Source organism: Convolutriloba macropyga, chromosome 3 (genome assembly GCF_964194025.1).
Source record: "Convolutriloba macropyga chromosome 3, txConMacr16.3, whole genome shotgun sequence".
In the NCBI taxonomy this organism is placed as follows: Eukaryota; Metazoa; Xenacoelomorpha; order Acoela; family Convolutidae; genus Convolutriloba; species Convolutriloba macropyga.
This window is the reverse complement of record NC_134470.1, coordinates 64,491,130-64,518,039: the sequence shown is the minus strand read 5'-3', so window position 1 is coordinate 64,518,039 and position 26,910 is coordinate 64,491,130. Positions and strand designations below refer to the sequence as shown.

Below are 26,910 nucleotides of genomic sequence, written 5' to 3'. Positions count from 1 at the left end.
GTTTTTAGTTTAGATTTAATGACAAAACTGAAATGCGTGAATTATGCTATTATATTTTTTCCTATTATTATTCTCCTGAGAATAGCACATTTCAGAAATATTTCATTTCTAATGGTTGTTTTCTCATTTCGTTGAATATTGAGAAACATATAAACCCAAGACTTTCAAGTTTTCAAGTTTTACCTTATTGAAAAAATATTACCTGTTTTTTTTGTCGTGTGCACCATCTACAAATTTCTTTAAGCGCAGTGTTTCTCTCAATGATGAATAGTTGAGTTGCAAATCTCTTGTAAGACGCAATTTAATCTTTTAAGTTTCTTGTAAGACGAATGCTTATCTTGTAAGATTCTGTCAGAAAATCTTGTAAGACGATGCAACCTCTTGAAAAATTCTGACAGAATCTTACAAGATCTTGCAAGATATACATCCCCAGTCCACTCGGGATAATTAAGTTTGTTATGTGTTGGATTTAAGTTGTTAGCAGCTTCTCAAAGAAACTGTTGACCCTGGTCAAGCTCTAGATTAGCTATTAACAAGGAGCTGAGAACTCGAAATCAACTTCAAATTACTCGTGGTCAATCTGAACAACGGTCTGGCCGATGGTCTGGACACCGGTATGGCCTCAGGTCTGTTCGGTCTAGCCAATGGTCTGGACAACGGTCTGGCCGGTGGTCTGGACTACTATCTGGCATAGGGTCTGTTCGGTCTGGACAACGGTCTGGCCGATGGTCTCGACAACGGTTCGGCCTAGGGTCTGTTCGGTCTGGTCAATGGTCTGGCCAAAGTCTGTTCGGTCTGGCCACAACCTATCTTTAGGTACGGTCGGTCTGGCCAATGCCTGTCTTGGGTCGCGGACTTCATCCTGGGAGAAAAATTTATTTCGAGTCTTATTAGAATTAATTCATTTGTGGAGTTATGGAGACAAATTTTTGGAGTTCCAATTGCGTTACTATAGACCGAAAGCATAGCTTCAGCTTTATAACTGTAATTTTAAAGTTGAAACTAGTTTTATGTTATTATTGGTTTGTTCTCATAAAATTAATCTCCAATTTTCTGAGCCTGGGTTGAGTTAGACAAGATGTGCTGAAATTAAATGAAAGCAGGATTTGAATTAGAGACATGTTAACTTATTTTTCACGTCAATTTGCTACATAAAATCAAACTATAAATTGGTATTAGTTCTAAAATTTCAGAATATTCAATATAAAATTTAAAAGTCTGGTTATGAAATGCGAAAGTGTATAATCTATAGGTGCAGTTAATGTACATTTTACGAATACACGCCAATAGATGGTGGATATCTTGCAGAAATGTCCACGAAAGCATTGCGGAGTTGCATAGCATTAACAGCTTTAATAAATTGACCTCCGGCGATATCAGCCAGCTCGAGCAACTTCTTGAAGAGAACTTTACCGAAACCCAATGTATACACCTCAAGTCCGTAGTCCACTTTGTACCTAAAAATATAGTCAATATCATTATGAGCAGCGCCGCTGCTTTTAGTTAGTATTGCACTAATTTGTGGAATTTGGTAAAGGAAAAAGACGGTGGAGCACTTTTGAGTTCCAGAAAAAGTGCTTATAAGAACACGATGATGATGATGATGATAACATTGTAAGTTAACAGTTAGAGGGTCGATTCTTTGTCGCCATATCCCACACGGCAAGGCCATTTTTACATTATTAAGATACGTTTTGTGGAATTAAAGAGGTAAAATTGACCAAATTTTCCACTTTTTTAGACTATTGCTCTAGTTCGTAATGATTGCTTGCATAAACTGAAGTCAAAAGCTCATAAACTATCTCAAAAGGAATAGAAAAGATAGTCACAATGTTACTAACTTGATTTTGAGTAATCAAAATCTCCAAATCTGACATTTGATCTCGAATGCATTCATTGAAAATTCTATCCAAGGCCATAACTTATATAATATCTCGTAACAACCACTCTATAAATATATAACTAAAATAAAAAATAAATTGTGATGGTTGGTCATTTGCTATTTCGATCATCTAAGCAATTAACCAGACGGTTATGCTTGTTAGTTTGTTTCCTCAAAAAAATGTAAAAAAAAATTACGCCACGTGATGTAAAGTAGCATCGCTAGCCATTGGTTTTCTTGGAAATAGTTACCAAAAAAGGGCGAAATGGAATGATGTTCTCAAAGTTTTGCGCTACATAAACTTTGGCTTCTGAAATGGTGATAAGCGAAATGCTTCGCGCTTCCGAGAAATCATTATACCGCAAAAGCAGACCTGAATTGCCTCATTCAAATTTGACCGAGCTTGTAACTTAATTCCGTTTTGCTAGTTGAAAACATGTGAATTCCAGGACCTTTGCGTTATATTCTAAAGATAGGTTGTCTTGAAGGGAAATTGTTGACCAAATTCCCTAAAACTGACAATTTTAAGAATCGCAGAACCCAGGCTACAAAACTCGTTGAACGAAATCCGCATTTGAATTTATCTGAAATCAGTTTTTTTGATAGCTAAATTCAGTGTTGGAGCATGGAAACGACGTGCTTTTAAAAGTGAGAAAGTTAGTTTTTCAAAGTTAAATGTCAACGTTAGCGATGCTTTAATTTATCAAAAAATCCGTAAAACAAAAAAAATAAAGCGGCTAAAAATAATGGACATTAAAATCAAATTCTTGTTACAGGAAAGCCTCTAAAAAACACCAAATTAAATTAGTTCATTTTCGCTTACAAAACTGATTGATTAAGAATGAAAATTTATTCTGAGATAATCCCATGACAGTCTTGAACTCAAAACATGACTGTGATAACAAAAAGCTTTTAATTAAGATAAAAGTTAGAAAATATTAAAAACTGATTCTTGCTTCTCAAACATCAAAGTAAAAGATCCGCGTGTACGAGACCCAACGATTAACTTATTTTCCCCTTTGCTTTTTAAAAGAAGCTCCAATATGATAAAATTTCCTTCATTTCATTCAACGACTACGCAGGTAGTCTTTAGAGATTTAAGTCCAGTATGGCTACAAAAGTTTTCGCTCACCACTCGAACCTACTGAAATTGGCCATCCGGTCAATTTCATTTCTGGGCAAGTCTTTTTACGAGTCTCATTTCATCAGGTCTTGTTCCAAAAACGCAAAAAATATCCAAAAAATATCGAAATGGGTCTAGAAAAAGCAAAGATTGTTTAAAAGCAGAGAATGCCCAAAAATGGTCAAAACAAATTGAGAAAATGCGAAAATTAGCTCAAAAAGTCTAAGCTGTCCCCAGGATGACATCTAGTTATTTGCATCTGCTTTTAAATAATCAGCACAAGTCCACTTGAATATTTTGCCAAAAACGTGGTACGTTACAAAATTTTAACTAAAATTTACGATATTTGCTTTTGGCTTGGGAGTCAATTTGCAGGTGTTACTCCAGTTTAACCAGGACTTGCCAGACTTGCAGGTCTTGCACTAAGACTTGCGCAGTACTGAAAAACATAATATGACTTGCAATTAGGCTTGTCTAGTACTGGTCTAGACTTTGAGTTCAGTATGGGTGGGCTGCCCAAATTTACTTTGTGCAAAAAAAGGTTTATAAAAAAACTCACAGTTAAGAAGTGGTATAAAACATCTTAAAGTTGCTTTTAAAAATTAGTTATTTAAAATAGTCAATAAAAATTCAATGCAAAAACTGACTGTAAAAAAACTCGTTTGAGATAAGCTTTCAGAAATGTTATTAGCTCTTCGTAAAAATTGATGCGGAGAAACTTATTGAAAAAGCCAGTGAAATAAAACGATTGAATTTTCAGTTTTAGTTTATGCGTTTTTCACATGTATAATTTGGATAGAAATTATCTTTCTCTTCTCAAAAACTGTGTTATGAGCAAGTAATAATCATAAAATTTTTGTGATGATAGATTTAGATATAATTGTTGAAAGAAGCATTGTAAGACCCCGCATAAAGCAAATCCAGACCATTTGATAAAACTAATAAAAAGAAATGAATATGGGTAAAATTAAAAGGGTGGCCTCAGTTTTGCATAAACTAATTGGACTTCAGCGTGCTTTTAGCGAGCTGTACGTACGGACCTCAATAAAGGAATATTAGAAAGCAAAGTAGTGAAAATGAGGCACTTTTCAGATATAATTTCCAGAAGTATAAACAGTTTTTTTTGCCAACATTTCGAAAGATGTTTCTCGGAACATAGAAATGTTTTTCTGAAAATTTCAGGTCTAATGAGAAAAACAAAAATTGAAAACTGTGTGCTAAGAAATTGTCACCAAATTCATATTATTTTTTATAGTGTTCTTTCTATTTATTTCTTGTAAAAGGAATTTCAAGAAATATTCTTGGAAAAGGAAATTCTATTTATTTCCATATATTTATTTATTTCTTGTATTTCTTTTTTGATTAGTTTCCTTGAATTAGCAAAAAGTTTCTCAGGCCTAGCTTCTCAGGTATAGAATTTAACCTATCTAAACACGGCTGCGGGTTGAAAATTTTGTGTTCATTCAAAGCTCAATATTTTCAGCAGAACATCGAATAGCATCATTCCAAAGTGTGTCAAGGACTGCAATTTGTAATTTTATGGCTCTGAGAGAATCGATTTTTTGGGAATTAACAGAAAATCCATCTTTGGCCATTTTCAAGTTGGACGATGAACAAGAAAATAGAAAAACTCCGCAAAGTTAACAAAATTCGCACATTTTTTTTATTTCAATTTTATTTGATTTGTGAAAAATTAGACGTTTCCTTTAAAAAACAGGTTGTTCTTGCGAAGTCACTTTTTGCTGATTCGAGATAACAGCCTTTTGCTGTTCCCGGAGAGCCTTCTGTTTTTCTACGATAACTATTCGGTTATTATTTGGATAATTCTAACATTTCCTCATAATCTTATTCAAATGGTTCTTTAACTCTTCTAATCCATTGAGTGATTTTCTCTTATGTTGTTGGATAATTTCTATGCTATAATGGATCAGCATACACATTCTTGTTATCTCGACATTTTATACAAGAAATTGAGGCAGATTTTAACAATACTTGAGCATTTGTCTCACCTCTGGCAGATTTCGTACATTTCAATCTCGCCGTTGCGACAGCTACCATCTGACATGAAAATTAGAACTGGGTGCTCATTCCGATGAAGATGATTCCCAATAATGTAATCGGCTTCCCAAAGAGCTGCACTGAAGTCATTTCCGCCTCCCCGGAATTTCAACCAATTTTTGGAGAATTCATATATGGGCTGGTACTCTGCGGCAACTCGCGGTCGAGTGTTGTGGATGATTATAGAGATCATGTCGCGGAGTGAAATCTTCAAACGTTGCTTCACGAAGTTTACCACTGCGTCTACCAGTGAGTACCATGGGTGGCCTGACATTGACATGGAATCATCGAGACAGAGGACAAAGTGGTATGTTTGATTGGGATGTGAGCAGGGGAATATGTGACCATCTTTGGACACATAGCCGGTCGCCCGGTGGCCATCACTGAGAGAATCTGCTGGGGTGTGCCATAATGGCAAGTCACAGAGTGACTCCTCGTCCTCATTCTCGTGTACTTCTGCAGCACAAAAAGCCGGACACTTGCCGAATTCGTCTTTGTCAATTTCTTGACATGGATCATGGAAACATATGGATTCCCAATACGCTTTGTGAGTCATTTCATCCTTCGGAATTTGGGGATTTGGATGATAGGTAACAGTCTGGTGTCGTCTCCCATCCTGAGCCTTATGAGGACATCTTGAGGGGTTACGACTTTCACATTCAACAACATGAATATGTCCACGACCTAATGTGTTGCAGAATATGTGGCACATTTCAGCAACTGCAGGTTCACCTACCTTGTATTTGTGGGATCCAATTTGAATGTCGTCCTGATTGGCCACGAAGAACTGCTTGCGCATATTGCCGTGGCGAACACGATGCAACTTTTGATCTCTACCCTTTCCGTGAAGTTCGTGACCAAATGGTTTTTCACAAATATTTTCACACGTCGGACACGTGTTAGTACATATGTGTATTTCGCTCAAACAATCGTGATTACCTTCATGCTCTCTCTCAAACAGTTTTATCTTTTTTCGACATTTAGATTTCTGGCCAAACTCTTTAAATTTGAGTCCGTACTTGAACTTGTCACGTTTGCCAATGAATGTTTCGTTTCTCATTGTTTTTTCGGTTATTGTTTTGCAAAACCCCGGCTCTTGGCAGTTTTCGCTGCATTGATGTTCCAGTCCGCAAAAGTGCTCATCACAATTGAAGCGTGTTCTACCATCAGTTAATAGAAAAGGTGGTTCTCTTTTCAGCTGTTGTTCGTTGGCAAACGTAGATGAATACTTGTGTCCATGAAAATGATCAAGAGCTGCGCATTTGTTTTCACATTTAGGAACAGAACAGGTCTCTGTACACTGATCTTGGAAGCATTTATGGATCGTGTGTTCAAATTCGCAGTTTATGATACAACGGCCTCGACATCCCTCCAAACTGCATATTTTTGTACAAGGATGCCTACTTTCGGGACAAGTGTGTTCACCAGCGTGTCCCATTTCTTTTTGGCATTTTCCTACACAGCCACTGGTTACGTGAAAGCGACATTTTTCTCCGCAGGTGTGGCTCTCTTTTGAACAAGCATGTTTTCCACTATGACCGAAAGCCATCGTACAATTTGTGGCTATGTCAATACAGAAGTCACATTTGGCTATACATATGTGTTTTGTTCCACATGTGTGAGGCTCCTTGTGTTGAACAATTAGCGTGCAATTTAAAAGACAACGAGAGCATTTTTCCTCGCAGAACCGATACGTTTCAGAAAACTGAACTTTTTTGCTTTTAAGGTCTTCGAGTAAAGAACCAATTGAATTGTGGTACTCTGCACCAACATTCCGCCATTTTTCTAAATTCATCTCAATCCACATTTGGACTCTCTCAAAACGCACATCAATGCAAGCCAAGACAAAATTTTGGAGTCCATTCCGCCATTTTGGGATATTATCAGTCTTCAAATCCAGGTATTCATAAAATAGTGCCAGAATGCAGTCCAATTGATTTGGCTTGAACATAATCTGGAAGTCGCTTATCTCGACTGAATCAAGAGGGTCAAATTTAACCTTCTTTTTTAGGGGAATTTTCAATGTCAAATCATCAAGGCAACTAAGATCAAATTCTTTTTGCTTGTTACCTTCAGGAATAATGGTTTGTCCGTAATGAAGTGCTTCGGGCAATAGTGATTTCAAATAAAGAGTACGTTCATCAATTTGCTGTCGATCAAGCGGCGTGAAGTCGTTGACGGCCAATTTCGCCATCAAAAGTTTAAAAGTTCTTAAGAACTGGGGCCCACTTGAAAAATTTGACTTCACCTCGTCCTTTATAATGCAGTGTAACTTTTTGATTGCTTCGTAGTACTCTTTACTTTCAAATGCGGGAAATGCCATAATTTCAAAATCCGAGTTGTACAATTTTTTGATGAAGTTATTTTCATTTCGTGTAACAATGATGCCAACTTTTTCTTCAAATTCAGAGGGCGTGTCAACAACATCATGCTCTGCAACATCGTTGATAACAATCATGAACTTTCCTCGGAAACATTGATTACTGGTTTTCAGTTGGTCACTGCCAAGGTTCATTTTATTGAACAGTTTATCAATGTCTCTATCCAGTCTTTTCTCCGTTTTGAAGAGAGTGATGCTTGCGATTGAACTATTGAACAAAGACAAAAGCATGTCCTCTTGTTCTGTTCTCTCAAAACTACCCAATCCTTCAAAGTCTAATATGACATAAAGACAGTCGTCAGTTTGTTTGACAGTCATCCAGCAACCGTCAGTGCATCGTACGCCAGCTATGTTGAATGACGATCCAGTCAAATGGTTCAGAGTGTAGCTCTTACCAGTACTCTGCTTACCCATTGACGATATTACTTTTATACTTCCACTCCAACTGTTGAAAATGCTGTCAAAAAATCCTAAACTAATTCTTTCAGCCAAATCAAAAACGTGGCTCACTGACTCTAGGTCTAGTTTGTCCTCTTTTGCAAGAATGCGGAATTCATTCGATTGACAGCGGGCTACCTGAAGAGGTACAAATGTAATGAGTTTTTGCAGAAAACATCCCAGGAAAATTTGTTCAAAAATGCAGTCGTTTAGGCCAGAAAGTGAGAAGTAAATTTTTTCTCGGTGAAATGAAACTCCATTGAATGGTTTGCAAGTAATGCTCAGCCGACTCTGGAGAGATTTTATTTCGGTTTTCAACTTTTGTTGATAACTTACGGAGCTGGCAGAGACCATGAACCAGAAATGTGTTTCATTTTGGTGAGCTGATAGCAAATCTTCAGTTGGAAATTTTGTATACATCCAGTAAAGTAGGTTAATCCAGTGACTTCGTTGTTTTTGGTCGTTGTGATTTTGTGGCACAGTACTACTATCCTCCTTAAGTAAACGCGTTCCGCACTGAGATCCAGTTGTACTTGAAACTTGGTGAAAACTCAGTGTTTTCTCGCAGACACCGACGAGTAACGCAAAATTGGATATGCAAGTAACAAAGATTTCCTTCTCTGTGACCACAATTTCTTGCATAACGTTTCCGCTTTCTGTCATTACTGGAACAATTCTTCCACCCGGCGCCAAAACGAAAACAACCGCTCCATCCGGACTACATCGCAATTCACAGTGCTCCTGAGGAGTATCTACATGAACTATTTTACCCGAGAGATTCCTCGCGTTCACGTCAATTTTTCGCAGATGGCCCTCGTTCAGAAACCACAAATACTTCTCGCTGGATCTTTGAAAGCAAAAGGGCACCATTTTTTCGAGATTGAACATACTTCCAATGTCAACTTGCTGAGCAAACCGACCATTTTTGTAGTTTTTTGTGAACTTCACCACCTGTACAACTCCGGGTTCGGCGTCCGATTGTACAATTAAGATCCGGGACTCAGTGTCGAGGTCACTTCGGGATATTTTCTTACCAAAATCTATCAAGCAATTAGGTTGTTGGGTACTCGAGAGGTCATTAGCCATTACTCTAGACCTGGCCTGTGTGTTTAATATGACGATAACTTTTGATTCTTGCAAAGAGTACATTGCAAATAACTCTTCATCGCGTTCACACTCAATTATACCCTTTTCTATCCACTCCAGTTCTTTCGTGTTCAGTTTCCGCTCAGGGGTTGTCAGTTTTTGCTTCGAAAGTGAGCCGGCAGCTAAGAGCTGATGAATGATAAATTTTTTCGTTTCAGCATTTTTTTTAATTTTATATATCAATTTAAAAGTCATATTACCGTTCTGGTCTTTTTTAAGGTTTCGAATAGATACGAGGCAGCCATTGCCATTACCACGTTCCCTTTTTGGATTGCCTATATATAGTTCTCGGAATTTTTGTGAAATATATTTTTCGATCAATTTTTGGCGCTCTTTTTCTAGAACCGGATTACTCTTGGTCGTGCAAAAAGTTGTAAATCGAGGTTCATCCCTAAACTGTTCAAGAACACCTTGACAATAATTAAAATAGCTCTCAATGCACGACTGAACACGGTCTGATTTCTCATGTGAGTAGTAGTATGAGCTCAAGGTAACAATAGGCGTTTGAATATCGCGGAACCCTGGTGGTATATTGCAGTCGTTTTGCACCTTGAGCTCCACAAGGTTCCACAGCTCGTCGCAACTTTTGTTATCAAAATTTTGTTCGCTGACCTCAGTTGCAGAAATAGGGTAATTCAAGTACCAGCATAGTACACTTTTCAACAGATCTTCCTTCACAGTTGATTGCTCCCGAATTGCATCGCGAAGAATTTGTTCATTTTTTGTACTCAGCATCGTTTTGATATCAGCATGGCGTAACTTTATTTTCTTATCCCACAAGTTATCTGGTTTGTCACCATAATAAGCAAAGAAACTTTTGACAATGCTCCATTCCCAACTATTCTTAGTCTCCTCCTGTATCACATACAAAACTGCGGATTTCAAGACTAATTCCTGAATTTCGTGCTCGACTTTTTCTTGGGTCAGGTTAACTTCATTTTCTACAGACGTCTTAATTTCACTATGCAATGTTTCATGGACGATTTTAAGAAGATCATTTTTAAACTCGTAACTGACTTTGTCTGGGTTTTCAATGGCTAACAACTCAAAGGTTTTCTTCAACTCCGAAACGTTTCCAGTTTCAGATTCTATGCAATCAACAATTTCTGATACAGGTTTTACAACCGACACTGCCAGCAGGCCCGAATTGGAAGAATAAAATTTTGTGGCCAGGGGATGACGGGCCATGTAGCCAAGCAACGTAAGCTTGAACGTTTCTTCATGAGTTTCATCACTTTTTAGTGTAAAACGAGACCTGCGGTCATTTCTGAAGTCACTTTTTTCTCTTTCACTTGACAAACGGTCCTCATACTTTCCGTCCAAGCAAAGCACTGTGTTGTTTACAAGTTGACTCATGTAGCGTAAGAGATGAACTGCTCTCGACTCTTTCTCCACAGTAGCAAAATCAGTGTCATCGCTGCATCGGAACACAATGAATTTAATAGTCAAGCACGTGAAATCAATCAGATACAAGCCAGAAATTAGTTTCGCAAATTGATTCTGGACATCCTGTAGCAATTCTGTACAGATCAGAGGTCTCAAACCTTCGATAACAGCGCCCCATGGTCCAAATAGGCCGATGCATCTGAAAGTCACTTTGTTAAGAGTAACAAAATCAATAACAGTACCGTTGCTCTGAGATTCATAAAACACTGGCACTTCACCTAACAGACGCTCGGGAACTCTGTCACAAATATTTCGAACCCCTTCTTCAGACACAAACAATTTCTCAACAGGTGCTTCATCCTGTATGCGGTTTCTAATCTGTATCAAAGGGGTAATTGTGAAAGTTTTGCCACGTTCTGGCGAATCGCTCAAGTGTTGAGGCGTTGTATTCAAAAATTCTCGAGAACCATCACAGACAAAGTTTGAGAAAAACCCCGGTTCTTTTTGCCGGAAAGTATAGAAATGCTCTTTAAGAGCTAACTTGATAAACTCAATCTCATCTTTTCCTAGGTTTGCATTGTGTAGCTCATCCAGAGTCTGCATAGAGCAGATATTTTCTAAAATCCAACAACGGACATCTTTTTTAATTGTTGATCTGCTTTTCAGAACCTTTTCGACTTGCTCCAGAAAAATGTCACTTGGAGGCACTGTTTTTGAGCAATGAGTTTTCTCAGTCAATTCTCGCAACTTCGATTTGATTGCCTGACATTGCTTTCGTGTTAAATCGTCACATGCATCCAATTCGTCCACGTTCAAGTTCTCTAGTTCATTTGTTTGCAACCATCCATTTATCCACTGATTGGCATCTCGTGACAGCTGCAGTGAGTCAAGCATACATTGCAGGATTGTAATTGAGCTATCCTGCTTTTTGGGGCGTTCCAGCTGTTTAATTTTGCTAAACAACTCGAGCAGTGTTTGGCTCAATTTTCTTACTTCCTTTTTACTGAGTTCTTCACAATTTTCCAGGCACTCTCTCAGATGGTCGAAATGGCAAATATTTTTCAATATCTCCTGAATTGCCTCCTGTTTAATGCTCTCCGTTTTCAATGCTTCTTCCATTTGACCCATGAGAGAATGGATATTGCCAGCTTCTGCCGTGTTGATTGAAGGTTGCATTTTAATCGGGCGATCGTTTTCTAATGTCGACTTGAGTGATTCAATTTTTTCTTTTGGCACGTTCCTATCGATTTCGTCCGATTCAAAAAGTTGTAAAAGTTCACCATATCCATTCGCAAAACAAATGAATAGTTGTTCCTCCAGTTTTTTATTCAGATTTAGTTCTAGAGAGTCAATAAATTTTGCAAAGGCCCTTTTTTGCTCGAGAAAATCAACAAATTCCTCAAATAAAGCTTCTTTGACTTGGCGGAGTTTTTTACGGGAAATATCTTCGCATTTATCAAGTTGTTCCAAGTTTTCCCAATTAGCGAAGTTTGAAAGAATCCACTCTTTTCCCGCTTCATCGACATTGCAGGCAGAAAGTTTTTCAGAAAATATTTGAACCCAGTTGAATCTGAGATTGAAAGTTGAAGAGGTGCCAGGTTGATCTGAGTTTGCCATTGATTAGATCAAACTCCTTACAAAATCTAAACGCGACGCCAAGAATAATCTTTAGCAAAATAACCGAAAAACCAAAATTTTATCTCTTTAACGATTGAATTTAAATTGCCAATTAACAATGATATAAGATGTGATTCAAATAATTAGTATAAACTATTTAAGTGGACCAGCAGGATCGGTAATATGTGGCGCACATAATGTGCCAGCGCATCAAACCTAAATGACTGCAAAAATTCCATAGTGGACAATCATGCTAAATTACTTACAAAACTGGCTTAGTATTGCTAATATTTTCTCCAAAAATAAACTCATTGACAAGCATATGTGTTCCGACCTTTTTCATTGGTTCGACCCACTTTAGTTGGGGAAGAGCTATATACTCAACTGAGTTTTTTGTTCAGTAAATTTTCGCCGATCGACATACTCATCGTAGAGGGTTGTGGGTAGTACCATTCGAAAACTTGTCAAACGTAGAATTTCAAATTCAAAAATTTTTTGTGAATTTAGATTTCCCAAGGAAATGCGGAGGTTTAAATATTTGTCAAAGTTTGAACGTCAATCTAACTTCCGTTATTCTTCTCACACTTCTTCGTAATTTTTTACTAAATTTTGACCAATTTTTGCTAAAGTATGATAAAGTGGTTAAGAATAGTCTAATTGATTTCACGTTTAAATGTAAAGGAGAATTGGTAGATTGTTTGAACCAACTGTTCTAGCAAAGTTTTCAGACACGTTTTGGAAAAAGTTAACTTTCTGTTCAATTTTTCATTTAAAAAATGGCATCAAATATGCCTTAATGGCCCATTTTGCTCAGTTGTTCCGGTGGTGCATGAAAAAGACTGCTGAAAAAATCTCCCTTTTTTTTAGATAAGAGCAAATTCTACCTCCAGAATTTCTGGAAACAACCTTGTTGTAATCTCTTGCTAAATTACACTGATATCTTTAAAAAAACACACAACTCTCTTTTTTGACGAAATAAGATTTTCGTTTGACAAAAAACCATTTTGCAATGTTTTAGAAAAACTATGTTGTTTAAGAGCCGCGCAGTGACAATAATGCCAGTTTTTGTCTCCTAGTTGTTTAAGATGTCCTTTTAGTTTCCAAAGGTCTAATTAACCAATATGGGTTTTATGAGTAAAACCGAAGGTATTCATTGATTTTTGAGATTTGCTATCATTTGACGTTCTTTTTGGTAGTCTTATAAAGGAGTTTAACAATCAACTGTTTATTGTATCTAAGGAGCTTTTAAAGAAAAACTCTAATGCTTTCAGTTGGTTGGTACTTCTTCAGTTCTAAAGGACAAACAGCAAGAGCCAGACCAGGTTTGGTCCAAATGTGGAATTTTTCAATTCAAATATCATTCGGATTGTACTGGGAAACTGTATGTAATTGTGCAATTTTGTTGTCTTTTTTATCTTTTTATTTTAGTTACAGACCAGATAGTTCTAATCAAACCTCAATTACTGACAGTTCATTTTTTGTGTAAATGGAGGCCAATGAACAAAGATATCCATTTCAGCAAAATCCCATGTACAACTGGCTTCCAAAGCAGCTGCAAGTGGAAGTTGATTTCTATATTGATTTCTATTGCAATCATCATATGAGTGGCACAATAAAGACAAGTCGACATTTACATCAATGGTGGTGCTGAAACAAAATTTTTGAGATTTTATTCTTCGACATTGTTTGCGCTCAAAAATGATATGACCATTTGAATTTTGACTACACTGCTCTCTTTTAGTCGCTTGAGATTCGGATATTGACAGGTCTCAATTGTTTTGTTGAGGATGTAAAAGAAGCCATTGAATGATTTCAGTTGATAGCTACTTGCTTTCATGACTTTATTTTCAATTGCTTATGGAAACTGTAAAAGTATATTCTAACTTTGCCTCTTTTTGTTTTATATCTAAATGTTAATTATTCTCATTAAAGACTGTTCCCATATTTTTCTGGTGAAAATGACGTCATTCGGTTTCGTTTATTTTTTATCGGATTTTGATTTGTTTTTTCTTTGACATTGAGTTTTAATCGTAAGTAGTGCTTGTTGTTTTTTTCTGTTTTGCTGTTTGTCGTGTCTCTTACGTTCCCTATTGGCAGTTTTCATGGGCCGTTTATTGAGTTATTACCTCCTTTTGTAAATTCGTTACAGCTTAAGCTGTTTTCTAATTGGATAAAACAAATGTTTTTGAAAAAAGTCAAATTTTGTCAAGTTTAAAATAAAACTAAATATTTTACCTCAATTATTTTACCTAAATATTTTACCTTTTTCCGGCCCCCTATTTAGTATTGATACCTAAATGGAAGAAATCAAATATTTTGAACAAAACGCATGCTTAAATCTCCACTTATTTCAGAAAATTTTCAATTGACAGTCTGACAAAAAATTCCAGTCATAAACACAAGGAGAAAAAGTGGGGAGGCATTTGGTCAAGTACTGCTAATTTAATTTACAAAAACAAATTTTTTAAATGGTTTTTTAAATGTACTCAAGCTCATTTAAAACAAATGGAAGGAATGCACAAGAAATTCAGACCCTACAAAAATCAAAAAACTCAGAACCGAGAAAAAACATCTGCGTATACAAAACTTTTTAAAACTCGCTGACCGTGAAAAATGTTGAGCAAATAGTAATATAGTAATCGCAAATTTAATTACCTTTTTGAAAAAGTTTTGTGGCATCTTTGTTATAAATTAAGCTTCGAAAAGGAAAAAAGCTTTGGAAAAATCTGCAAACAAAAATGCCAATTGTGCTGTAGTTAGCGTTCAAAAGCAGCATAAACTCTTTAGTTGAATCAGGTTTCCTTTAAACGAGTTTGAAACAATCTAAACATACATTTTTGTTTGAAAATCTGAAGATTGAAGAATGTGAAAATTATTTTTTTTCGTAAACTTTTTCATTCAACTAATGGAATGCGTTTTTTCTGTAGAAATTAAATTTTTGGAGCAAACAATGACAAAAAAGAGGCCAGAACTTCTTTTTTCGTGAACTTCAATTGACAAGATAAAAACAAAACTAATTTTAACAATTTATTTCTCTAGGCGAGAAAATTTAACAATTTAGTAATTAAATTAGTAAGAGAATTTAATTAGCACAAAGTTTTATCTCTTTGGAGGTTTTTTAAGTTTCGAATTTCTTTCCAAGAAAATTCTTTGTTATCGTTTGAGTTTCATTAAATTTTCGTTTCTGGGATGCAAACCAAAGTACTCAGATAGCTATCCATATATCGAGAGACAGAAGCCAAAAAAGCTATTAAATCGTAAGGCTAGAACAAGCGGTCTTATAGTAAGAACAGAAGGAGCAAAAAAAAACTTCGAAAACGTCAGACATGAAACTTTCCGTCAGCTGTCAAAACTTGGAAAAATTCTATCAGTGACAAATTCAATTTCTCAAGGGCTTCTGTTTGATTCGGATTTTCAATGTCTCTGCAACAGAAATTGGTTGGAAATAACTTCGCATTTATCGAGTTGCTTAAATCAAATTCCTTGCAAAATCTAAACGCGACGCCAAGAGTAATCTTCAGCAAATTAACCGAAAAGCCAAAAAATTTTATCTCTTCAACCAACGAATTTAAAATTGTCAATTAACAATGATATTAGGTGTGACTTAACAAATTAGCATAAACAAATCAAGTGGACCAGGAGGATCGGTGATATGTGGCAAACATAAGGTGACAACGCATCAAACCTAAATGACTCCTATATCTCCATAGTAGACAATCATACTAACTTTTTTTACAAAACCGGCTTAGTATTGCTAAAATTTCCCCCAAAATAAACTAATCGAGAAGCATATATGTTCGGACCCACTTCATTGTTTCGACCCACTTTAGTGGGGGAAGAGCTAAAGACTCATTTTTTCTGTCATCTTTCGCCAATCGATTTATTCATAATAGAGGGTTTGTCAAACGTAGAATTTCAGTTTCGAAAGTTTGACAAGTTGTTAACGATAGTGTAATTGATTTTACGTTTAAATGTAAAGGAGAATTGGTAGATTATTTGAACCAACTGTTTTGGCAAAGTTTTCAAAGACGTTTTAGAATAAATTCAACTTCTTTTCAATTTTTTATAAAAAAATAGCATCAAATATGCCTAAATGGTCCATTTTGCACAGTTTTTCCGGTGGTGCATTAATAAAACTGCTGAAAAAATCTCCCTCTATTTAGTTTATTTAGATCAGCGTAAATTTTACCTCCAGAAATTGTGGATATATCATTGTGGCAACCTTTTGCCAAATTATACCGATATCTATAAAAAAAACACACATTTTTGACGAAATAAGGTTTTTGACGAATTAAGATTTTCGCTTACCAAAAAACAATATGCAAAATGTTAGAATAATTGTGTTCTCTAACAGCCGCGCAGCAATAACAATGCAAATTTTGGTCTCATAGTTGTTTTGCTATTAAAAAGAATTAGGATGGTATATTGGCCCCGTCTTTTTAAAATATCATTCGCATTTTTTCACCTCAATCACAAGAAAGTCTGCTTTCATTTTCAGGTTCAAATAATAGGAAGTCCTTTTAGTTTCCAAAGGTCTAATGAACGAATATTGTGCTTTATGAGTAAAACTCAAGGTATTCATTGATTTTTGAGATTTATCATTATTAGACATTCTTTTTAGTAGTCTTAAAAAGGAATCTGATAATCAACTGTTTGTTAATGTTTCTAGGAAGCTTTTAACGAAACATTCTAATGCTGTCAGTTGGTTGGTACTTTTTCAGTTATAAAGGACAAACAGCAAGAACCGGACCAGTTTTGGTCTAAATTTCGAATTTTTCAATTGAAATATCATTCGGATTGTACTGGGAAATTGTATGTAATTGTTTGAATTATTTTTTACCATTTTTTTGTTAGTTAAAGACCAAAATGATTTCTAATCAAACTTCAATTATTGATAGTTCAATTTTTTGTGTAAAGGGAGGCCAATGAACATAGATATCAATTTCAGCAAAATCCCATGTACAACTAACTGGTTTCCGAAGCAGCTACAAATTGAAGTTTTATCAATTTTTAGTTTAAAGGTGTGACGTCTTACAGTTAAAAAAATTCTTTCAAGTAAAATAATGGTTTTTTGTGATTTGAAATTTCCATTCTCAATTCTCGAACTCTTAGGATAGTATTATAGGGACAGTCTTTTCAATTGCTTTATATTGTTGTCATAAGCGCGGTTTCATATTTTAAATATGGGCTTTCTAGCCACGATACTACGGTTTTCCAAAAGTTCATAATTTTTCAAATTATTTTGTGGCATTTCCCCATTTGTGGGGTTCTATATTGATGTCTACTGCAATCACTATTTGAGTGGCACAAAAATGACAAGTCGACAATCACATCAATTGAGATGTTGAAATAAGGCACAATTGACTATTTTCGGAAAAATTTTTGAGCACGTTTTAATCTTCGACATTGCTTGCGCGCAAAAACGAAATGACCGTTTGATTTTTGACTGTATTTGCTCTCTTTTTGTCTATTGAGGTTTTGGATATTGTCAGGTCTCCATCGTTCTGTTTGAAGATATAAATGAAGCCAAAGAATGATTTCAGTTGATAGCTAATCGCTTTAATGACTTTGTTTTCAATTGCTTTCAAGAACTGTAAAAGTATATTCTAACTTTGCCCCTTTTTGTTTTCCGTCTACTTCTTAATGATTCTCAAATGAGAATGTTCCCATATTTTTTTCTGGTGAAATCGACGTCATTTGGTTTAGTTTATTTTTTATCTGAGTCTGTTTTGATTTTTTTATTCAGTTTTTTTCTAAAATAAAAGGGCAGACATTGAGTTTTGCTCGTAAGTAGTGCTTGTTTTCTATTTGATTTTTGTTGTTTGTCTTTTCTCTTGAGTTCACTATTGGCAGTTTTCATGGGCCGATCTTCAATTTTGACTTCCTTTAGAGGCTGTTTTCTCATTGGATAAAACAAATGTTTTAGATAAATAATTCATATTTTGAAATTTAAATTAAAACTAACTATTCTACATCCATGTTCAGAAAAAAACTAACTATTTTTCACGAGAAAAAAATTTTTCAGTTAATTATTTTCCGGCCCTCAAATTTTAGTATTGATATCTAAATGGAAGAAATTAGATAATTTGAACAAAACGCATGATTAAATCTCCACTTTCTTCAGAAAATTTTCAACTGACAGTCTGACAAAAAAATCTATTCATAAACACAAGGAGAAAAACTCGAGAGGCTTTTTTTCAAGTATTGCTAATCTATTTCAAACCTAATTTTGTTTACAAGGTATGCTAATTGAACTCAAGCTCTTTTAAAACGACATAGAAAGAATACATAAAAAAAACAAACCCTACAAAAATCGAGAAACTCAGAAACGTGAGAACCTTTATCTGCGCATACAATACTCTCTAAAACTCGATCGCTTTGAAAAAATTGGAGCAAATAGTAAATTAGTAATCGCAAATTTAAATAGCATTCTGAAAGATGTTTCTGCCATCTTAGTTACAAATAAGGCTTCGAAAAGGAAAAATGCTTTGTAAAAATTTGCAGGCAAAAATGCCAATTTTTCGGTAGTTAGTGTTCAAAAGAAGTACTTTGATTTTTTCGTTGAATAAGGTTTCATTCAAACAAATTTAAAACAATCTGAACATACATTCTTGTATAAAATTCTGAAGATTGAAGAATGTGAAAATTGATTTTTTTCGCAAAGTAACTCGAAATGTGCCTAGATTTCATTCAAGTAGATTGAATCCAACTTCTGAGTGCATTAGCTATTGCTGCAATAGCAAAACAATCGCAAGATAAGACTTATTTTTTCTTTTTATGGAATGCTTTTTTTGTAGTAAATAATTTTTTGGAGCAAACAATGAAAAAAAGAGGCCACAACTTCTCCTTTTGTCGTGAACTTCAATTGACAAGAAAAAAAGAAAAGTAATTTAAACAATTTATTTCTCTAGGCAAGAAAATTTAACAATTTGGTAATTAAAGACCGGCTTAGTTTCCTAAGAGAACTTAATTAGTACAAGGGTTATCTCTTCGGAGGTTTTTTAAGTTTTGAATCTCTTCCCAAGAACATTCTTTCTTATTGTTTGAGGTTTGTTTCACGTTCTCGTTTTTGGAATCGAATCCAAATTACTCAAATAGATATCCATGTTTTGAGAAACAGTAGACAAAAGAGCAATTAAATCGTTAGGCTAGCACAGGTGGTCTTATAGTCTGAAAAGAAGGAGCAAAGAAAACAACTTCGAAAACGTCAGACCTGAAGCTTTCCGTCAGCTGTCAAATTTTCTAAAAATTCTGTGACAAATTCAATTTCTCAAGGGCTTCTGCTTGGTTCTGATTTTCATTATCTCTACAACAGAAATTGGTTGGAAATATCTTCGCATTTTTCAAGTTGTTCCAAGTTTTCCCAATTAGCGAAGTTTGAAAGAATCCACTCTTTTCCCACTTCATCCACATTGCAGGCAGAAATTTTTTCAGAAAAAATTTGAACCCAGTTGAATCTGAGATTGAAAGTAGAGGTGCCAGGTTGATCTGAGTTTGCCATTGATTAGATCAAACTGCTTACAAAATCTAAACGCGACGCCAAGTATAATCATCAGCAAAGTAACCGAAAAACCAAAAGTTTTTCTCTCCTCAACGTTTGAATTTAAAATTGTCAATTAACAGTGATATTATTTGTGATTTAAAATAAAAAGTTCAAACTATTTAAATGGACCAGGAGGATTGGTAATATGAGGCGCACATATTGTGCCAACGTATCAAACCTAAATGACTCCAATACTTCATTTCTTACGAAACTGGCTTTTTTATCAAAAAATGTTCCCCCAAAATAAACTAGGTGACAAGCATATTTGTTCCAACCCACTTCATTTTTTTAATACCAATTAGTGGGGTAGGGGGGTAGGAGCTATATACTCAACTGTGTTTTTTGTTTCAGTCAATTTTCACCGATGGATATACTCATCGTAGAGGGTTGTGGGTAGTACCATTCAAAAACTTAGAGTCAAACGTAGAATTTCAAACTTAAAAACTTTTTTTTGTGAATTTAGATTTACCAAGTTTGAACGTCAATCTAACTTCCGTTATTCTGTTCACACTTTTTCGTAATTTTTAACTAAATTTTGACCACTTTTCGCTAAAATATGATAAAGTGGTTGAGGATAGTCTAATTGATTTTACGTTTAAATGTAAAAGGGAATTGGTAGATTGTTTGAACCAACTGTTTTGGCAAAGTTTTCCGACGCGTTTTAGAAAAAGTTAACTTTCTTTTCAATTTTTCATTGAAAAATGGCATCAAATATGCCTAAATGGCCCATTGTGCTTAGTTGGTCCGGTGGTGCATGATAAAAACTGCTCAAAAAGTCTCCCCTTATTTTCTTAAGTGAAAATTCTACCTCAAGACTTTCGGGAAACAACATTGTTGCAATCTCTTGCTACATAATACCGATATCTATGAAAAAACACAGTTCTTTTTTGACGAAATAAGATTTTTTCTTGCCAGAAAACCATTTTGCAATATTTTAGAAAAACTGTATTGTTTAACAGCCTCGCAGCGATAACAATGCCAGTTTTTGTCTAATAGTTGTTCAAGAAGTCCTTTTAGTTTCCAAAGGTCTAATGAACCAATATTGTGCTCTATGAACAAATTTCAAGATATTCATTGATTTTTGATATTTGCCATCATTTGATATTCTTTTTAGGAGTCTTATAAAGGTGTCTAATAATCAACTGTTTATTGTATCCAAGAAGCTTTTAAAGAAACATTCTAATGCTTTCAGTTGGTTGGTACTTTTTTCAGTTTTAAAGGACATACAGCAAGTACCGGACCAGTTTTGGTCTAAATGTGAAATGTTTTAATTCAAATATTAATCGGATTGTACTTGGTATTTGTATGTAATTGTTTGGAATACCTTTTGTTTTTTATCAATTTATGTTAGTTACAGACCAGAATGATTTCTAATTAAACCTTAATTATTGACAGTTTAATTCTTTGTGTAAAGAGAGGCCAATGAACATAGATATCCATTTCAGCAAAATCCCTTGTACAAATTGCTTCCACAGCAGCTGAAGTTTTATCAAGTTTTAGTTGACGTGCAAGTTTTATCAATTTTTAGTTGAAAGTTTGCGGTTACGACCTCTTACAATTTTGAAAAATTTCAACAGGGCATATCTATAAAAAATTGCACTCGATATAAAGTTATTGATTGAAATGATTAAAAAATAAATATTGTCCATTGTTGAAGGCTCTAATGGACAGCATTGGAACGATTATAACATCAAGTGCCAACTCATATGCGGAGCGCTTCAATGCCATATCAAGACCTCCAGTACGCGCTTGCAGTCAATTTGACTAATTCCAGAAACTTCAAAAAAACAAACAATATTTGGAGGTGATTCCAGCGGATATAAATACTCAAATCATGTTTCTATGTATTTTTTGACATATCGGCAGAATTCCAGAGAGCGAAGAATGAAATTTAACTCGAATAATCAAAGTTTTTTGTTTTATTGATGATGATCAAAAGCAGGTCACGTCAAGCATTTTGTAGGAAAGCGTATCTAAAATTGCTGAACAAAGAAAACCTTTGTTTAAATCTTGCAAAATGTCATTTTGCCAAACTATCTCTCAGTTGGTTCAATTTCAACAATACTAGATTAGGCATCACTCCCCTACGCTCAAAAACGGCAGCAATTTGGTAACTACCCGGAGCTTGCACTCAGAGCTTTTCAGCACTAAATCAGAACAAACCAATTGTACACAGAACTGAATCATGATAAATCTAGCTAACCCTACTGCGTATAGAAACCACAGTCTCAATAGAAACTGTGACGAATGATTTGCAAACATGTCTTCATCTGTGGAGAATAATTTACAAACGTGTCTTCCTCTGTGAAGACTGATTTACAAACGTGCCTTCCTCTGTGAACACTGATTTACAAACGTGTCTTCCTCTGTGAATGACCATTTATTAACGTGTAAACATCTGTGAAGGACCATTTATTATCGTGAGCACATCTCTGAAGGACCATTTGTCAAAGTGTAATCCTCTGCGATGGTCTATTTATCAACCTATTGGTTAAAAGTTCTTAAAATGAGCTCTTTCGGAGCGCTCACATTCTGTAGAGAATAGTATCATACAACAAAATGAAAATTTCGAATAACCTTGAAAATGTGTGAAATTTTTGCAACGTGTCGTTTGAACCGAATTAACGAATCGACAATTTCAACTAACATTATTTCAAACTAGCTCCGACAAATCTAGATTAACTTTAGGCAATGTTTCATAGCACTTGCCGATGTGAAGAAAAAGGGAATCACGGGCTGAAAATTGAACAAGACCTGGTAAAAAAAGGCTTCGACTTCACCCAGTGTTGAAACTGAAGAGAATTTGGGTATTTCAGGTAGTGGAAATGGACTGTTAGAAACAGTATTTATATGCTGGTTGCTTATAGTTTCGGTGTCTACTTTGGCGGGGTCCGGGGGGGGGGAGTGGATCCGACTCATTTTTTCAAATCATTGTCATTTAAAAATATCGCAGTGCACAGGCGACACTTCGTTCACGTCTCCTTGAAGTCGTGCCCAGCATCTCTGCTGTTCCTGTCATCAGCACCAGAACTGCACCAATATTGCCAACGAATTTGAATAGATCACTGACATTCTCTCAACCCTGAAACGAATCTAACTAATTATATTTCAGATTGTCTTGAAGTTAATTATTCAAAAGAAGATAGAAGTCGATAATGTCGCCGCGCACAGTTAACGCCGTCAGTTGCGAAGAAGAGACTTTGATCCAAATCGTTTCAGAAGCAGAGATCGTTTCAGAAAACAACATTTCTTGAGTGAATTTCTAGGAGATCTTTACAAGAGGACTAAGATCATTAAACGCGAAGATTTTCATCATAGGCAAACGTTTCATCTAGACCGCAATGGAGAAGGTCATCGTCATATGGCCGTTCTGGTGCTTTCTGTTTTAGAGGAATTTGTTCTAAAGTGGTAGTTTCCTTCTTTCCCTAATAGTACCCTAATACTACCCTAATATTTTCTCTTGGTGTTATTGGGGTGCCATTTGATGTTTTGCATTTCATTCCATTTAATATTGATAATTGCAAAGCATTGTTACCAAATGTATTTTCCCTGCCTTTATTATGAGTAAAAATGTGTCAAATTGCATTTGAAACTGTTTCTTTGGCGTTTTAGATTTGTTTCAGGGTTCAGAGAATGTTAGTGATTTGATCAAATTCGGTGGCACCATTGGTGATAGTTCTGGTGCTGATGACAGGACCAGCAGAGATGCTGGACACCACATCAAGGAAACGTGAACAAAGTGTCGCCTGTAGAATGGGATATTTGTGAACAGTTTCTGTGATACCCAATTGTCCTGTGATACCCAATAATCTTCCTGTGACCAGATTGTTTTGATCACCCAATGTTCCTGTGACCAGCTTGTTTTGATTGCCCAATCTTCCTTTGACCAGCTCCGTTCCTTTCAGTGAAAAAGACTTGAGATAGACTCTTTTATATCATGTTTTAATGTTTTTTGCATGATTTTGCATAACTTGCTTGTTCCATATCATGTTTTGATGTTCTTTATGATTTAGCAAAACGTCTTTAATTCAATTGTTTTGATTTGTTTGGTTGAAACCGCGCGTTGAGTTGAAACGGCGCTGAGTGGCGTTAATTGCTTAATAACAAATGCATGTTATTAGACCAGTCTTCACAGAGGAAGATTCGTTAATAAATCAGTCTTCACAGAGGAAGTCTCGTTAATAAATCAGTCTTCACAGACGAATCCTCGTTAATAGATCAGTCTTCACAGAGAATGACTCAATAATAAATCAGTCTTCACAGAGGAAGACACGTTAGTAAATCAGTCTTCACAGAGAATGACTCAATAGTAAATCAGTCTTCACCGAGAAAGACACGCCAAAAAATCAGGCTTCACAGAAGAAGAGAATAAAAACGGTAGGAATATCAGTATGATCATAGTAAAAAGTGCTATGATAAAAATTCTTGTCAGAGTAAAATCCATTATGAAATTATCATGATTCAGTGCTGAATAGGATCAAAGATGCGGACTCCGGGTAGTTGTAGCTCGGTTGAATTCTGGGTTTTGGTGCATATACCGCCTTGACCCGTAGCTCAGGTATGATGGTATATTCTGTCAATTACCATCAGAAATTTTGTAAGCTATTGTATCATTCATATGAAACGTTTATGTTTGTATTAGCAACAGCTTGACAATGTATATTTGACTTTCACACTTCTAAGTTGGATGCTCTTGAGTTTCATACGTAGTATCATATTGATATTCTATAGACGTTAAATTAATTCTGTTGTTCATTTTTTTCCGTATTAGTTTCAGTCCAATAGAAGGGGTTGCGTGATTTTCCTCTTCTTATACTAAATGAAGGTCGTACGGCACACCAAGAAAAGCGTTTGTCTCGGTTACTTCCGATGTTTTCCTAATTTGTTTTCACTTACGGAAGGATTCCCTAGTGATTGATAATCTTGAACACTGAATCATGGGTACTGCAAGATTGCTGCAAGATTTGAATGCTACTATCTTTAGGGACTTTGGCTCTTGCCGGAGGACCATACTTTAATTCAGGACACTCTTTTCATCGATGAAAAGAGTTTGTCTAGATTTAACATATGGTCCTCCTCGACTGCTGTATAATTGAAGTCAATAAGAAGCCAATAGACTTTATAACAGGTTTTTTTTTAGAAATTCGGGGCATCTACAAGAACGTTGCTACAAGAACGGAAGCGCAAGCTGAAGCGAAGGATCACAAAAGATTGCAGCTAATGCTAGCGAAAAAGAAAGTCGCCAATAGAGCGTCAGACTCAATTTCTGTGACAATTACAATGTTGCATTTTCAAAGTTATTTGTTCCAAGTTTATAATCGGTTATCAAAAGGCAATACTCACGTAGAACGTAGAAATTTTCAAATTTTTGTCGCTATAACGTACATCATCTGTATGTTGCACAAATAAACGCAGAACCTCATTAAATTTGCTTCAGTTTTCAATCATAAACGTGTATTTTTGATTATTCCATTTTGCATATTGCTAAAATAAAGCAAATTTAAAAACTGATGTACGCTATTTAGCAGTCTGATTTGAGCTGTTTCTGCAATTTTATATAAGAACATGTGCTCAATTTATCTGAATTATTTAAAGCATGAGCTTGCTTTACGTGTAAAATTAGCCAATGTAGAAGTTAAACGAATCTGAATGTTGCGTAAAAAAACACAGCGTCATTTAATTTGCTTCTGTTTTCAACTATAAACGTGTATTTTTGATTATTTGATTACTCCATTTTGCAAATGGCTGAAAAAAAGCAAATTTAAAAACTGATGTACGCTATTTAGCAGTCTGATTTGAGCTGTTTCTGCAATTTTATATAAGAACATGTGCTCAATTTAACTAATTTCAGAAGCATACTTGATCTAAGAGTACAATTAGCCGAATTAGAAGTTGAACGAAATCATGCAACTTTTCTGCAACTTGCTGGTTTCAAGTTTGCTCTAACCGCAATCGGATCAGAAATAGTTAAAAGTACTAATTGTGTTAATTGTAAAACGTGTTATAAATACACCCAAAATACATAACAACGATTCTTTGTTGAAAAACAAACAGTATAAAGTATAGTTTTTTATTTAACAGCATCGCGCTTGTGAATGATTTGAAACGACCGACTATTATCCACTAAAACTGTTTATTCCAGTAATATGTGGTGGTTATAATCACTATTTTAAAACATTTTTATACTTGTTATGATTGCTTCAGTTTAAGTTTGCCACGGTTGGCTTAAGGTGCGCTAATTGCGCTAAATTCGCAGCTCTTAAATTGTCAATTGAGATTTTATTTCCATAGGATGTATTTTTTGGTTTTTTCCTCTTCAAATTTGGGTTGTTTTTTCCCGAAACCTCTAGCAGCCAAATCTATAATCGGCATAGTGGGTTGTTGTATGTTTACCAAGTTGTTACTGTTTTGTCATTGTTTGGTTGGCATTTCTCAAAAATAGAGAAACGTGTGCTGCGAAAGAAACGAGCCGTCATTTTAAATAATTAATTTAGCAAAGCGAAAAAGCATGTTCTCTATCATGAAAACAAAAATTTTATTGAAATTGTACTGTTTGGACATTAATGTTTGTCAACCGGATCTTTTCAACAATTGCCCCCCTTTTGCAAAAGGGGGGGCTATTCTTGAATAGAATTTAAGCGAGCCATTTATTAACCAATCAGAGACGACTAATAACTTTCCACGCATGCACATACTATGTTAAATTGAATAGAACAAAATACGCCATGGTATGGCAACTAGCCGAATCAGAATACAAAGCGAAAAGAATTTCCGACTGGCGGGTCGGTGGGCGCGCTTCGCGGCTTCGCCGCGATAACCGACCCGCGATTTCCGGATTACATCCCACAGGGCATGAGAGGCATGGCCATGAACAGCTGTCCGCAATTGCGCTTAAACTATTATTCGGCTATCTAAAGTGTAGACCAAGTAATATCGTGGTAAAGTATAGCACAGAAGGGGTGGCGATTCTCTACTAGGTACCAAAGGGGGGGCAATAGTTGAAAAGATCCTGTCAACCTAATGGCGGACTGTTCCCATACAAATACTGCAAGTTTCTTCTATAATGACCACCAAAACTGTTTTCGAATGATTGTACATCTTGCAAGACAGAACCTCGTAAAAGCAGATCCGTTTAGGGCTCCTTTAACAGCCTTAAGTGTTAGCAATACAGAGTGCAATTCACTTCCGCGCGAGAAGGACAGATACCTAGTTTCATATGTTGTTTGCTAACTAAATCAGTATTGATATAAAAGCATAGAATTATAGCTTAAAACATAAGGACACTGAAATAATATGCGACAGTCAAGTAGACACTTGGAGTACGAGAATTATGGCAA

The 26,910-nt window shown here is 35.5% G+C and overlaps 2 protein-coding genes across 5 annotated transcripts in view; both read right to left on the bottom strand.

Annotated features, from left to right (window-relative positions):
• LOC142336358 (nuclear migration protein nudC-like) overlaps window positions 1-26,910 on the bottom strand; it is a 472,960-nt gene that overhangs the window by 231,116 nt on the left and 214,934 nt on the right. The gene's annotated exons all lie outside the window — the stretch shown is intronic.
• On the bottom strand, window positions 1,075-25,168 carry LOC142336355 (uncharacterized). 4 transcript variants are annotated; one of them, XM_075385120.1, is made up of 4 exons: window positions 24,917-25,168; window positions 13,486-13,677; window positions 5,015-12,056; window positions 1,075-1,457 (listed from the first exon to the last, which is right to left on the bottom strand). In XM_075385120.1, the coding sequence occupies exons 3-4, from the start codon at window positions 12,028-12,030 to the stop codon at window positions 1,271-1,273; spliced, it is 7,203 nt and encodes a 2,400-aa protein (XP_075241235.1). In that variant the 5' UTR covers window positions 12,031-12,056; window positions 13,486-13,677; window positions 24,917-25,168; the 3' UTR covers window positions 1,075-1,270. The 4 variants fall into 4 exon arrangements, with proteins under 4 accessions (XP_075241235.1, XP_075241234.1, XP_075241236.1 ...); XM_075385119.1 differs by lacking the exon at window positions 13,486-13,677; XM_075385121.1 differs by lacking the exon at window positions 13,486-13,677 and having other exon boundaries at window positions 24,959-25,168.

Bases quoted from the DNA above. Each gene is read 5' to 3' on its own strand.
- LOC142336355 (XM_075385120.1), bottom strand. From the start codon at position 12,030: ATGGCAAACTCAGATCAACCTGGCACCTCTTCAACTTTCAATCTCAGA. The intron at 1,458-5,014 runs GTGAGACAAATG...CTATATTTTTAG, and splicing joins ATGTACGAAATCTGCCAGAG to GTACAAAGTGGACTACGGAC.